General features: G+C 37.7%; 1 protein-coding gene across 4 annotated transcripts; it reads left to right on the top strand.

Moving 5' to 3' along the window:
* The first annotated feature begins 1,360 nt into the window (after nt 1–1,360).
* LOC110780415 (nuclear intron maturase 3, mitochondrial) lies at nt 1,361–14,049 on the top strand. 4 transcript variants are annotated; one of them, XM_056828442.1, is made up of 8 exons: nt 1,361–1,503; nt 1,760–4,875; nt 7,607–7,826; nt 8,855–8,993; nt 9,154–9,940; nt 11,871–11,915; nt 12,959–13,064; nt 13,682–14,049. In XM_056828442.1, the coding sequence occupies exon 2, from the start codon at nt 2,579–2,581 to the stop codon at nt 4,865–4,867; it is 2,289 nt and encodes a 762-aa protein (XP_056684420.1). In that variant the 5' UTR covers nt 1,361–1,503; nt 1,760–2,578; the 3' UTR covers nt 4,868–4,875; nt 7,607–7,826; nt 8,855–8,993; nt 9,154–9,940; nt 11,871–11,915; nt 12,959–13,064; nt 13,682–14,049. The 4 variants fall into 4 exon arrangements, with proteins under 4 accessions (XP_056684420.1, XP_056684419.1, XP_056684421.1 ...); XM_056828441.1 differs by lacking the exon at nt 12,959–13,064; XM_056828443.1 differs by lacking the exon at nt 12,959–13,064 and having other exon boundaries at nt 9,127–9,940.
* Nucleotides 14,050–14,399: the final 350 nt, after the last annotated feature.

The raw sequence follows: 14,399 nt of genomic DNA, 5'->3' as shown, positions 1-14,399 counted from the left end.
GGAACAAGAAAAAAAAATGAAACTAAGGTATGTTCCAAAGCTCATGAACCAGTGAAAAAACATGAATCTTGGCACAAAGATTTGCCTCCAAACTCAAGATTTTCACATCATGAATCCAAGTTGAAATCGAGGTTGTGATAAAAATGTATGTGTTATTGAACTTGATTTCTTAGTTTCTTTACCATTCGGACAATAAGAAAATTAAGGTGTTAGCTTTAGATTGAATTACTTCAGCTTCACTTACATAAGATCCCTTTGAAAATGGGGTTTTTTGGCCTTTTGCTCAGCTAAAGTGCATTGTCTTTACTGGATGAGGCCTGAACTTATTGGATCATAATTGAAACTTACTGAGTGTTGTATCGGAGCCTCAGATGGAAATTTCCTCCCATAATATTAGAAATTGTTTGGGACTCTTACATATGTGGATTCATGGGTGTGGATGATGATTTTGAAAGAAAACTCATGACAAAAATGATATGAAATTAACAAAACAATAGAAAAACTACAATAAATAGTCAGAAAAGGGGTTTTTATAAGCAAACAATAAGCAACGGCTAATTTTCAAACATAAAAACTAGCCGCTGAGCATCAAAATGGGTAATTTTAAGTTATGTGTATTTGGTGAATTAAGTTTCAGAATAGGGGTATTATATGAAATAAGTAATAAAATAGGGGTATTTGGTGAATTTAAAAATTAGGCTAACGGAGGACTAACGGCGCGTCATTAGTAAGGGTATTTTGGGTATTAAGTCATTTGTGAGGGGCATTTGGTGAATTTCTGAAAGTCGAGGGGCATTTGGTGAATTACGCCATAATTCGGGGGTATTTCATGAAAAATCCGTAAAATTTATTACAACAAAAAACGAATTTAGTAAATATGGTGAAATGAAAAAAAAGTGTGAGTAATGTTTTTAGGAGAAAAATATGTAGGGTAACAAGGTTGATAGTGGTTGTAAATTGTAATAATAGACAATAGTAGGACAAAATAGTCATTTTCATCCACTTTCTCAAACCTCTAATTGCAAAAAGCTTCTATATTGAGCTTTTTCAAAATTAGTCTTTTCACCCCAAAACTCTCTTCCAATCCCCTTCTAACCAAACACTCCCAATTAGCTTTTTCTAAAGGTCAAACCTCTAATTCACCCCAAAAAGCTATTTTTCCCTCAAACCTCTCCTAACCATACACCCCCTAAATTAAGTGGTCTTTGGTTAACAGTTTGCTCATAGGAAGTGCATTCAGAAATGGTGCAACAAAAAAGGCTGATATCACCTGTGAGATATGCAATCAGGTCAGCATTCCTGATCATTTTGTATTTTCTAACTAATTTTTACTCGAGGAAACAAGAATGATGATTAAAATGACTATTTAGATCATCTTGTGGTGCAGGTATTCACACCCAACTATACACTCCCACCAAAACACGTCCCTGACAGTTGCTCGGAAGAAAATCATGGTTGTTGTTTAAATGCCAGATTTACAAGTGAGGGGATAGCTTCTTTCAGGTATATGCTTTGGTTAATATGCATATTAGCTACTGCATTCATAAGAGCATGTAGAGTCGCCTCACTTGTATAGTTGTATGAGCATGTAGATTTGAGGCTGTTATTTTAGAAAATGTTCATCATTTGACTCACCTCACGCTGCATTCATCTTTGTTGTTATTAAGTGCTCGTATATGGCAGTGTACATTTAATCTAATTTAAGTTCGTCATTGAGCCTTCAATCTTCGGTTTCTGTTAAATCATACATGTTCTGCAGGTTTATCTCGACCCCACTCTCATAGATAAGGCCCATTTCCATAAGAAGATATATAAAAGATATAAGGAAAGGAAACTTTTGCTTGAGGTTACATTTGAAGCAGGAGGCCAAGCTCTGGAACAAGATCATATATGTCTTTATATCTGTTAGACAATATTCTGTAAATAATATTGTCCATAGTTAGCCTAATGTAATTATGTAAAGTAGGGTTACTTAGGATTACTATATATTGTGAATAATGAATCAAAGCCTCCTCAAGGAGAATTATCCTATCTTACATGGTATCAGGGCCCTAACCCTAGCCATCACTTTCGATCCTCTTCTCTGTTTTTCTTCTACGTCTTCATCTTCTCACCTTCTTCACCATGGTTGAATCTTATGAATTTTTAGCTCCTTCCATGGTACGAGCTTATGAATTTTAAGCTCTTTTCATGGTACAAGCTTAAATTGCATAAGTCAATACCATGGTCGAAGCTAAAAACTCACAAGTCTGTACTATGGTACAAGCTTAAAATTCATAAATTTGTATCATGATACAAGTTAAAAATGCATAAGTTTCAAAAAAAAATTCGGACAAAAAAAAAACTCTTGTAAAGACCTGTTCATTTTGTCGCCTACAACGTGATAGTGGTGGCCGGAGGTAGTAGTCGGCGATGGTGGCCGGAGGTAGTAGGGTGGTGTGAGAGAATTGGAGTAATATGGACGACTTTTAGCACTCCACTGTTTTTAAACCCACGATTCAAAAATCCTAAATATCAAAAATTCATGCCTTTTCTTCTTCGTCTTCCTTTGCAACTGTAGTTAAACCTTGAAGCTTCAATGCTCTTTGCATTAACCAGAAGATCAATAATCAAGCCACAAATCTCCATTTTTACTTTCTCTCTCCTTCACTCAACGCTCTCTGATTTTGTCTCCGTTGATCAAGACCCACCCCTTAAACCCCTCACTAAACCCCAGCTCAAAACCATTCTCTTCTCCAATTACAACCATGGAAAATTCTCGAACCTCCTCCAAAACGTTGTTGCTTTACCCTCTATCCTCTATACGGCTTCCCATAATCTCACCCACCCAACTCGCTCTTCTCAACTCACCCTTGACTCGGTCTCCACCCGGTTCGACCTCCTGCAACTTGGTCACGAACTCGCTCACAATGAGTTCGACCCGGAATCTTGCTGCGTACGATTATGTTCTTCGCAGAAGAGAGGTAAGATTCTCGTGTTGCCTAATTTAAAGCTTAAAGTTGTCATTGAAGCTTTGAGAATGGTGCTTGATTTGATATATGATGGTGGGTTTCCCACTTTTGTTTACGGGGCTAGGGAGGGTTTAGGCCGGCATACGGCGGTTCGATACATGAAAAACTTGGTTGAAAACCCTAATTGGTGGTTTACAGTTGCATTTGATAAAGTTGTTTTTGATTCAAGGCATGTGGGCAGGTTGTGTTCTGTGTTAGGAGAGAGAATTGATGATGGGAGATTGATTGGTTTGATTGAGAAGCTGTTTGAGACCCAGGTGGCTAGGATCGAATTGAGTGGGTTTGAATTAGGGAAAGGATTGCCTCAAGAATGTGGGTTGTGTGGGGTTTTGATTAATGTTTACTTGAATAGTTTTGATAGGAAGGTTCAGAAGATTCGTCTTCGGATGAATGAGCAGAACCCTAAGTTTGATGATGATGTAAGTGATGCTGTTGTGTATAAGCCTTTGAAGGTGTATGCTGTTAGGTATTTGGATGAGATGTTGTTGATTACTTCGGGGCCAAAGATGGTGGCAATGGATTTATTGAATTGGGTTGTTAAGTATTTGGAAGGGGAATTGGAGTTGAAGGTGGATAGAATGAGGACAGTTATCCATAGTGCTGTTTCAGAGAAGATTGATTTTATGGGGATGGAATTCAGGGCTGTAACGCCTTCTGTTTTGCGGCCTCCTCTCTCAGAGAAGGCAAAGAGGGCACGGTTGAAGTTTCGTAGGCAGAGGGAAGTAAGAGCAATGGAGATGAAAAACGCGAGGGAGAGGAATAGGAGGATGTTGGGGATGAAAATATTTAGCCATGTATTTAATAAGCTAAAGAATGATAATAACAAGTTTAAGTTTGATTACCAAATTGAGAATGAAGTAAGAGAAATTTTTAGTACTTGGGCAAATGAAGTAGTGCAGGAATTTCTTTTTGAGTCAGTAGAAGAAAAATGGAATTGGCATCGAGAACTTACAGCTGGTGATTTTCTTTCGTTGAAAAGAATTAGGGATCAGCTGCCACTTGAGCTTGTTGATGCCTATGACAAGTTTCAAGAGGAAGTTGACAAACACTTGAATCCTGTGAAGGCCAGGAACGCATTGGAGGAAGAAAAAAGGAAAGGGGAAGAAGAAGAGGAGAGGAAATACAGTGAAAGGACAATTGATGATTTGACAAAACTCTGCATGAAAGTCACTGCACCAGTTGAGCTGGTTAGGAAGGCAGTCAGGCTTGCAGGATTTACCAATGACATGGGTCGCCCTAGGCCGATCAGCTTACTGGTTTCCCTTGAAGATGTTGATATCGTAAAGTGGTATGCAGGAGTAGGAAAAAGATGGTTGGAGTACTTCTGCTGCTGTCGTAACTTTGAAATGATCAAAACGGTTGTAACTTATCATTTGAGGTTCTCCTGTCTCTTGACGCTAGCAGAAAAGCATGATGCTACAAAAATTGAAACTATTAGGCATTTTTCGAAAGATTTGAAAGTTTTGGATTTAGATGAAAATGACCAAATATACTTTCCCTCGGAAAGGGAGGTGAAAAGTATGGGAGATGGTCATCTTTTGGATCCGAAACCTGTTGATGGCGCTCTGACCTTGAATCTCATTAGATTAGCATATGATGTACCATCAATTATGTGTGCTGCCCATTTCTGTGATTGTACTGATACAACTACTTACCGAGTTCTGTTACTTCAAAATCGAATGAACATTGACCCAAACCCAAGGTATCAGAAGAAATGGGTTCCAGGAATGGCTGCAATCCATGATAGTTTGGACAGAAGGTGCTTCGCTCTGTGTGCTGACCATGTTAGTGATCTGTACATGGGTAGAATAACTCTACAAGATATTGACTGCACTTCTTTTGTTGAAGTTGATTAATCATTCTGGTTTGTCTTTTTCTCTCGATCTTACTGTTGTTATTGATATATTAAAAGCGGAGATGAATACTAGTAATAACTTGTACATTGACTTCATTGAGTGAATATAAGAGCATGAATTCATGTAATTTGCTTGCTTGCTTGCTTGCTTTTAGAAATGGTCAAGACTGCTAGAAAATTTCGCAGCAATCAACACTCCCTCCGTCCCTAAAAGATTGCCCCAATTTCCTTTTGGTCTGTCACTTTGAGTTTGCCCCATGCCATTTATAGTATGTGGTCCTCACATGTCTCCTCTCGCATTCTATTGTTTTAATTAGCAAAAAAAACAAAACTTCTAACCCATTTACTTTTCTTTTGCCTTCTTTCTTAATAAGTGAAAAATGTGGTTTAAGGCAATCTCTTAGAGACGGGGTAGTCTCTTGCATAATTTATTTGAATAAAGGTTTGTTCTTGTTCTTGTTCTTGATTTAGCAAAAGAAAACACTTTGTTAAATCATCTGACCGTATATGTAGTACGTAGTAAAATCTCCCTAGGTTGTTTAAGTTAACTGAACAGAACCTACAATTGTAGAGCTAGGTTCCGTGTTAGGATATGATTTAGTAAATGGGCTTACACTCCACAATTGTAGAGTTAGGTTCCGTGTTAGGATATGATTTAGTAAATGGGCTTACACTCCGTTTGGTTAATGGATTTTTTTTTCAATGGAAAGTCGTTTTCCATGGTAAACAATTTTCTCGGTAAAACACATTGTAAAATAGTTTTCTTTTGTTTGGTTCCTTACAAGAAAAGTTATTGGAAAAATGAAAATAGAAGGGAGAGGATGGATTGGAAAAGAGGAAATAGAGGCTAGGCATAAGGAGGAAAACGTGGTGTCCTATCCTTACAAAAGAAAAGGCTTTCTGTCCATGAAGAACTTCCCCTTTTGGGATTACACCCCTGAACAAAAGAAAAGGAAAATGAAAAATCATTTTCATGAGAAATGTTTTTCGTGAAAACAAATAGAAACTTGATGAAAAACCTACTCCACAAATTTATTTTAGTTTTAAAATTTTACACATTTCCTCGTTCTATGAAAATATCCGTATCAAACAGTCGAACACATGCCATCAGTTCAGAAAACCAGATGATTATGCCAAGTAAATTGGTTTGTAGGTTAAGTAGAAACAAGATGATGTCAATTCATACCCAAAGTATGAAAACAACTTACCAGAGACTCAGAAAGACACTTCCAATCACTTGCCATTTGGGTAAATACTGACCCATATCACATCAATCTTTTTCTTGCTTGAACCATTATTCTCATAAATGGCCTTTACGTGGAAAATTCCTTGATCTACCTTTCTGCTCAAAATACACGTCTATATAACAATTTGAATAAATTACGCGATATGGTTGAGCAAAAAAACTAATCCGTTACAACTTTTATTACCTTTAAAAACCTTCATTTGAGCAAATTGAATAACAAAAATAATGCTTTCATTATGATTTTCATTTTGTTTACAGACAACCATTTGAACCTATTTTCCCCATAGTGAGCGCAAGAACATGAATTTTACTATTTACAAAATAGTCTAAAGACTAACTTATTCTCATTTTCCTTTATGATTTTTTTTTTTGGCATTTTCCTTAAGCACAAGGTAAATACAGTTTCTTTACTTGGTCTTTGGATGGGACACGTATCTACCTCTGCCACGTGCGTCCTTCCCTTTTCATCCTCATTCTCGTGCGTTGCTCCGTTTCTTTCTCTTTCCTCTGTTTGTAGCAAAATGGCACACTCATCGACCACTCTCCTCTTCAACCCCATTCTCTCTCTATCTCTCTATTAAATACTATCCAAGATATCTCAATTATTTGTTCTACTTCAAAGGAGATTCAGGTACCTTTTTTTTTCTTCATTTATATTCTTTCAATTTTTGTGTTTTTCTTTGTTTATCTTTTCTCCCTTTCTAAAGTTTCTACGTTTTGGTACTTAAAGTTCGATTTTTTAGGTTTTTGGTGTTTCATATTCTTATATTCTATCAATTTATGTATTTTCGTAGGCCTCGGTATTATAAATTCGATTTCTAGGGGTTTTTGGTGTTTTAAATTCTTATATTTCTCTCAATTTCTGAATTTTCGGATAGAAATTTGAGGACGCACGCGGATGTTTTGATGAACCTGAATAATATGACAAAATTGCATGTTTATAATTGATTACATTAAGAAGAATTATACAACAATATTTGCTTTGGTAGAACACTTGTTTCTACCCCTTATATTTCGTGGGAGCTCTCTTGATTGACTCACCTCTAAACTTATGCAAATACAACGTATTTATAGTTGTTGTATTATGGTTTCTAGATTCTTCTACTCCCCTCATTTATCTAGATTTTTCTTAAGATAATTCTAGACATTTTAGTTATTAGATTTTTCTAGGCTAGCTCCTAGAGTCCTAGATATTTCCTAAGATTATTCTAGATTATAATTTACAATCACATATTTATAGACTTTTCTAGATTAATATTTAACATTTTCTACGTCTAGGTACTTAAATTTTGATTTTTTATTGTTTTCGGTGTTCAAATTCTTATATTCTCCCAATTTCTGAAATTTCTAGGTCTAGGTATTTAAATTTTGATTTTAGGGGTTTTACTATCGTTTCTCTTCACGGATATCAACCTTAGATACTTAGAATGGTACGGAGTAGATACTTAGAATTTTGGTATAGTTTATTTGAGGGATAAATTGGATTTTATGCAGGTTATAATCAACAAGAGTAGTCTGGAAAAGTTTCCCTTGTTAGTCAAAGAAAGTCGTGATGTTTTAGAAGGTGAAGCTAAAAGGGTAAACAAAATAGGTAAGTGCAGTTCAAGGTCAGCGAAAGAAGACCATCTTGACTGCGGTGTGAGATGCTGAGGGTGATCAACATTCTCAAGGGACTCCGTCATCTGGAGAAGAGAAAGTCAGCAGCCTTAAAACTGTGAGTTGATTCTCAATGTGTTAGTTGTTGCTTTCAAGTTTGCAATTTTAGAGTAGCAAGTCGTGTTGGAAAGATGATAAAGAATGTTACTTTTACTCATTGTTTATTTTGATTCTATAACTACTGCAGTTTTCATTTTAAGGAGTGTGAAGTTGAAGGGTTCTAGGGAGTAGGGAGAGATAGGTGCTTGTGTTTGATTGCTTGCCTTTGTCTTTGTTGCGGGTCTTGGGGGAATCACAGTAGAGGCCAAAGGCCCAAAGACTGAAAAAGTATAAAATTGTGACACTGTATATAGGGTTGTAAAACAACATTATCAAGCTTCTTTCAGGCTTAGCCTAGGAGACATCCCTCTGATGGTTCTTGAGCCTTTCTAGCAACTTTCTTCATCTTCCTCATTTTTTTCCTTCTTTTGCTAACATATTTCTGATGCGTCAAGGTTTAGGATCTTGATTAAGCTCTCATAGTAACTCTGACATCCTAAATAGGGTTTTAACAGATCTGATTTTCCATCACAATCCTTTTCAAAGTAATTAAAGGCTTCGACGATATTTTCAATTTCCATGGCTCAATAAGCTTAGCAGCAGTATGTTCGAAAAATTGTGTTTCTATAATATTTCTATTGTATGTGTTAAACCCCAAAACTTTTCAATTCGGAAATAATTCTCCCCCTAACTTTGCTGATTAGGCAGCTTTAACTGGTTTATGTTTTTCAGAGTGCGAACCCTCCCTGAAATTTAGGTTGACAGATGCTGTCCCATTTCATCTTTCAGTGCTTTCTCTGAATGTGAAAAAAAGAGAGGCAAATAATGGTTAATGATGTTGATATTTACAGATGAAGCACCTTGTTTTCTCTTTAATTATCATGCCCATTATATGTACTCCGTATGTCTCAACAAATAATCTTTTGCTGTTTTTTTTTTAGTTAATTTTACTTTGAAAGATTATTAAAAAGAATATATGATATCAGTTATTTGTTAGATATGGACAAATCCAGCTCATTTCTTATGTCTATTTATTCATGTTTGCAGAATGGTTGAAGTGATGCGTACTAACAAAAAGTGGAGGGAATTAATTTGGTGTGACATAGAAAAAACTGATGGGGTTGATGATGAATTATTTCTCATGAGTGGCAAAAACGAGGATGAAACTTATGCGGCGTCAAATGAGGTGTGTACATTGTATTTTGAACAAACCAGAGCATGGCCTTTTTATAACATATTTAGATTTATTATGTGCTTTTTTTAGAAACTATTTTGCTGCTTCGTCAAATAAAAGCGACCAATCAATCTTGTAACTTTAGGTTGGTCGACTATGTGGCTTTATCCAGGAACCCATTCAAGAAGCTGCATGAAGTTATAGGTTTATGCTGGCCACCAATCATGTGGCACACTAACAACCTTGACTGGATGGACTATGGCTTTCTGAAAGAAAAGAACACAACAGTGTAGAACAGAGAAGATATGTAGGAGCTTCAAATCCCACACTTCGTAAAGCAGAGGTTAGAAGCAGAAAATAAAGGGCCAAGAAGTGAAGAAAATAGTTGGAAAAATGCCCCCTAAAGAAATGAAATAAGATACGGAGTATTAAATAAGGCATGATCAGAAAAGTCCTCTTCTCCTTCATTGAGGGATCAGCCACAGGAATTCCTTGGCAACAAGCTACTTTGTCAAGAACCATTCGTTTGGAATGCGGTGTTTTTCGCTCAACTTCCTACAAAATACGTTCCAGAACATGCAAATTGGGTCAGACTTAAGTACTCACATACCCTATAATGTTTTTTAGCTATTGTATAATGATCCCTTGGGATACCTGCTTATTTTTGTTTATAACATTACAAATCTTTTCACGTCTGTAGGGTTTGATACATGTGGATGTGGCATGGAAAGCTCCAAAAAATGCACATGCTCACTTTTTACTTGGCTTGATGTACCAGATATTGTGTCAGCCTCATTTTTTGGTTTTAACTCAACATATGTTGATTTTACGACTAATTTATAGAGCTGTCTAAAGGCAGTGCTTGACTATGAGAAGAAGTAGCAGAGATTTTACTCCGTTCTGATGAGGAGATTGACAAACCAGAGTTGTTATCATTGGTCCAAATGCATCACGCACAGGTTTGTGTTCTAATTTTTTAAACCCTGTTTCATTTAGGTGGGCTTTTCCTAGGGTTTTATTAGTATCTATGGATCCATCATTTTGATTCTGTTTCTTCGAATAGGCTCTAATTAGCTGTTATTTGGTGAATTTGTGCGATTCGCACTTGTTCATTTCTCTCTCTCTTTAGTTAGAATATATGGCACATATATTCTGTTAATGTAAATTATGGTAAATAATAGAAATAGTCAACCTACTAGTATTAGTTAGCTAGAATAGCGAGATTGCTGTGCATATTTCACGCAAGATATTTCGATGTAATTTACCTATATAATGTAACTACGAATGATGAATGAATCACGGAAAATATTCTCTTCATCTTTCATGGTATCAGATTGCTAGGGTTTCCTCTCTTCCGCTGTGCCCTAGCTCTCTCTCTCTTCCGTCATCTTCTCTTCTCACCAGCCACCATGACTGACTCCACGTCCAAAGGCTCGTCCTTTCATCCCGCTCTTTCTGTCTCAAATATCAGGAACCATGTTAACATTGTTCTGGAGATGGAGAATGCTCAATACGGGACTTGGGCTGAACTTTTTAAAATCCATGCTCGCTCACATAAGGTGCTTCATCACATCATCCCTCCACCTCCGGGCAAGGAGAAGCCGGCTCCGGCGACGGATGATGAAATCGAGCTTTGGTCCACCCTTGATGCGACGGTGCTTCAATGGATATATTCGACTATATCCAACGATCTTTTGAACACTATTCTCGAACCAGAGGCTACGGCCATGGAGGCTTGGGCCACCTTGCGCGACATATTTCAGGATCACCAACATTCCCGTGCCGTGATTCTGGAACAAGAGTTCACGACTACTCGCCAAAACAACTTTCCTAACGCCTCTGCGTATTGTCAACGACTCAAGAGTATTGCCGATCAGCTGAAGAACGTCGGTGCTCCGGTGGCTAATAGCCGGTTGGTCCTGCAGCTTGCTTCGGGTTTGAGTGAGGCGTATAAACAGGTGGGCACAAACATTCGTCACGCCAAGCCTCTTCCACCGTTTCGCGAAGCCCGTTCCTCCCTCCTCTTGGAGGAACGTGAACTCAATGCCATGGCGGCCCATGGTGATGCTGCGGTGTTGGTCGCGGCGGCTGATGATGTGGTTGTTTCAACAGGTGGCTCTCATGGGTCGAACCGCAACAATTCAGGTCACAAAAACCGCCATAACCGCAACAATTCCGGTAACAAACACCGTGGTGGCGGTGGCCGGAATTCAGGCGGGGGTAAGGGCGGCCGGAACGGCGGTGGCCGGAACTCAGGTGGCGGCCAGCAGGGTGCTTCTACCCAACACGGAACTTGGCAGTGGCAGTGGGTACCGAGTACCGTCCCACCTCCTCCCCCATGCCCAGTTCCCACTCAAGCTTGGGCTCGATCTGCAACTGGCCCAACAAAGAATTATGGGCAGGGGATATTGGGCTCCCATCCTCAGCAGCAGGCTTATGTGTCAGCCCCAACGGGTGCTTATGTGCCTACTTTTGTTCCGACGGACATCGAAACCGCAATGCATACAATGACAATGGCTCCACCTGACTCAAATTGGTATATGGATACCGGTGCTACGTCTCATATGACATCCTCAAATGGTAATCTCTCGTCTTATTTCAATTTGAGCAATCTCGCTATTCTAGCTAACTAATACTAGTAGGTTGACTATTTCTATTATTTACCATAATTTACATTAACAGAATATATGTGCCATATATTCTAACACTTCTGTTGCTTTTAAAAATATGAAGGTTATGTTGTTCTTGCGTCATGTTTCTACTAGAGATCATGTTATTGGCTGGGGGGGGGGGGGAAGAGCAGAAGAAAGAATAGATGATCTCTTTTTTCTGACAGTTTTGGATCATGGATTATAATGTTGAGTGTTTACACTGTTCTTTGTTTTACAGGTATGTCATGGATCATGATAAAAAGAAAGCTCCTGATTAAGACAGGTTATACTACTGAGCTGTTTGTCAAATTGAAATAATACATTTATGTTAGTTTTGACTTTCTTATGGAAGTATTCAAGGGCCAACAGTCTAGCTATTTTCTTGAAGTTGTTAAGAGTGATCAAAAGATTACATAAGTGTGCATCTGCAGTTAACATGTTTTTTCATTTCATCAATTCATTTACTTCGTATGTCGTGTCCATTATGGGGGAGGGAACTTCTTGAGGCTAAACTGTTTGTGGAATCTGACAAGTATATGATACAACAATGCATACAGAAGATTTGGCTGACTTGAAAAAGTGATAACAATTGATCTGCTTTTCATGGACTTGATGTTGTTATTTGCAGTAATGTGATGGCTTTGGGACAATATGTTCTTGCTAAGAATCAAAAAAATGATATCTACATATCGATGGTTCGAAGTTTACATATCGATGCGTTTAGTTCACATATTAGGGTAAATTATTAAAAACACAATGGGTGGTGGGTTTCTAATTCTTTGTCTCATCCAAAATTTCTAAGGCCAATGTATGGAGATGGCTACAGGTTGAACTACTCTACTCCTGGTGCTGTTTTGACTGTATCAGGTTGTTTTGTGTTAGATATGGTTTTGTCCTTGTGTAAAAGTGGGCTGGACTGTTCCATTCATTCAGTTAAGTCTATCAGTTGGACTGACTTGAACTGTCCACACAATACCTATTGAACTGGGTTGGTGTTAGGCCATCTAAAACTTGGTATATATCCCTGATATAATTTCTCAGGGTTCCCCAACCTATCATGATACCAGCACTAATTTGGCTTCACAGAGTTCATGCTTTATATAGACTGGGTGTTATCAGTGTTAACTTTAAACGGACTGTGATGAAAATACTGTCGGAGTTCACACTGACAACGAGACATTGACCAATCCGAAGAAGGATTTTGAGCTTGACCGGGTGTACGGTTCTCATGTTGGACAGTGTCAGCTAGAAATATACTTTCTTGGTTTAAATGGTTTAGAGGCATGCTTTTTTAGTATCTTTAAAAAAGGTAATATTTTGCTGCAGCTGAAGTCTTCACCGATGTTCCACCTTTTGTACAGTCTGCATTGGATGCTATAATGTATCTGTATCTGCTTATGGGCAAACTCATTCCGGGAAGACTTATACTATGGTTTGTCTGTCTGTTTGCCTGTCTATAGTTCTACATGCATTGTTGAATGCTAAAAAATTATAATTATGTTTGTTTAGCTTTATGTTAAAGTGCTAATGCTGTTAGTTTTCATTTTATGAGTTGGAAAAATGTACTAAAACTATTTAAACCACAATGCAATGAATACCAGTCTTTGTGGTGTTAATACTTATTACTGGCTTACCACATCTGTAGCAAAACCGCTAGAATTTACTTCCTTCCTTCTGCTTTGCTTAGAGTGAAAGAAAATAGCTTTAATTACCTTTGTCTCAGTTGACTCATTTATACACAATAAAAGAAGCTTGTTGGAGAAGTAAAGTTAAATGTGTCAGTCTTTGAGGCTCATTGACTAATGTGGTAACTTGTTGCTAGTTGTCAATTGTCATCACACAAAGACCATGATTTCCAACACTCAGAGAGTCAGAGTACATACTGTTAGCGGTATTGTCATATTGTGTGGGAAAATCCTTATGTTTTCAACCAGTAGGAAGTCACAGGGTGGGGAATCAAGTACAATTCAACATATGACTGATGGCTAGAAAAAGCTTAACTTTATTCGAAGTATTAGTTTAATTTAACAAGAAAATGTATTTTTTCAGCTGCTGAAAGTCAAGAAAGAAGAGGAAGCAGTAATAGGCAGAGGTGATCTTTGAGCTTTATCTGTGTTCAATATAAGCACGCAGTTGACAATTGGCTTTCTGGTTTTTATCTATGGCATGGCTTCGTTCGAGCAGCTCTCAATACCTTACAACAATTTCTCTTCCCCAATTTCTGATGTCTTTGGTATAGCTAACCAAATTAGAGAAATTCGTGATTATGGGGTTTACCTTAGATTGTGCATAAGAAAAGTGTTGTCGAGTAGTTATTGACTTGTGGTAGATGGCTCATTGTATTGATCGTGGACAAACTTTGACATTGAGTGGTCAGCCTGTCTTTTGGACATTGTTCATAGAAAATATTTGCTCAATGATTTTCCTTTCTGTCAGAATATATGTTTCCTTTAGTAGTTTCAATCAGTCTTGCGCGCAACAGGTGTACGTTAATATTAACGTACACCAACCTTTCACACGTGCGAACTTTTTAGAAACAGTAGCCTTTCACCCTACACCTGCTCAAATAAGAAGAGGAGAGAGAAAATCAAAAGAAAAAAAACCCAAAACCAGGCGGAGAGAAACGCGATAAATTATGCAAATTCAGTCTCGAATTTTCGATCGAATTTGAAGAAGAGTGAAGAAGATTTGAAGGCTGCCAAAAGGCGATAAGATTGAAAAAGAGAAAACGAGATTGAAGAAGATTTTCTATCGGATTCAAAAAGTG

Source organism: Spinacia oleracea, chromosome 5, assembly GCF_020520425.1.
Source record: "Spinacia oleracea cultivar Varoflay chromosome 5, BTI_SOV_V1, whole genome shotgun sequence".
In the NCBI taxonomy this organism is placed as follows: Eukaryota; Viridiplantae; Streptophyta; class Magnoliopsida; order Caryophyllales; family Amaranthaceae; genus Spinacia; species Spinacia oleracea.
Note: the sequence above shows the minus strand (reverse complement) of the source record. Positions and strands in the feature narration are given on the sequence as shown.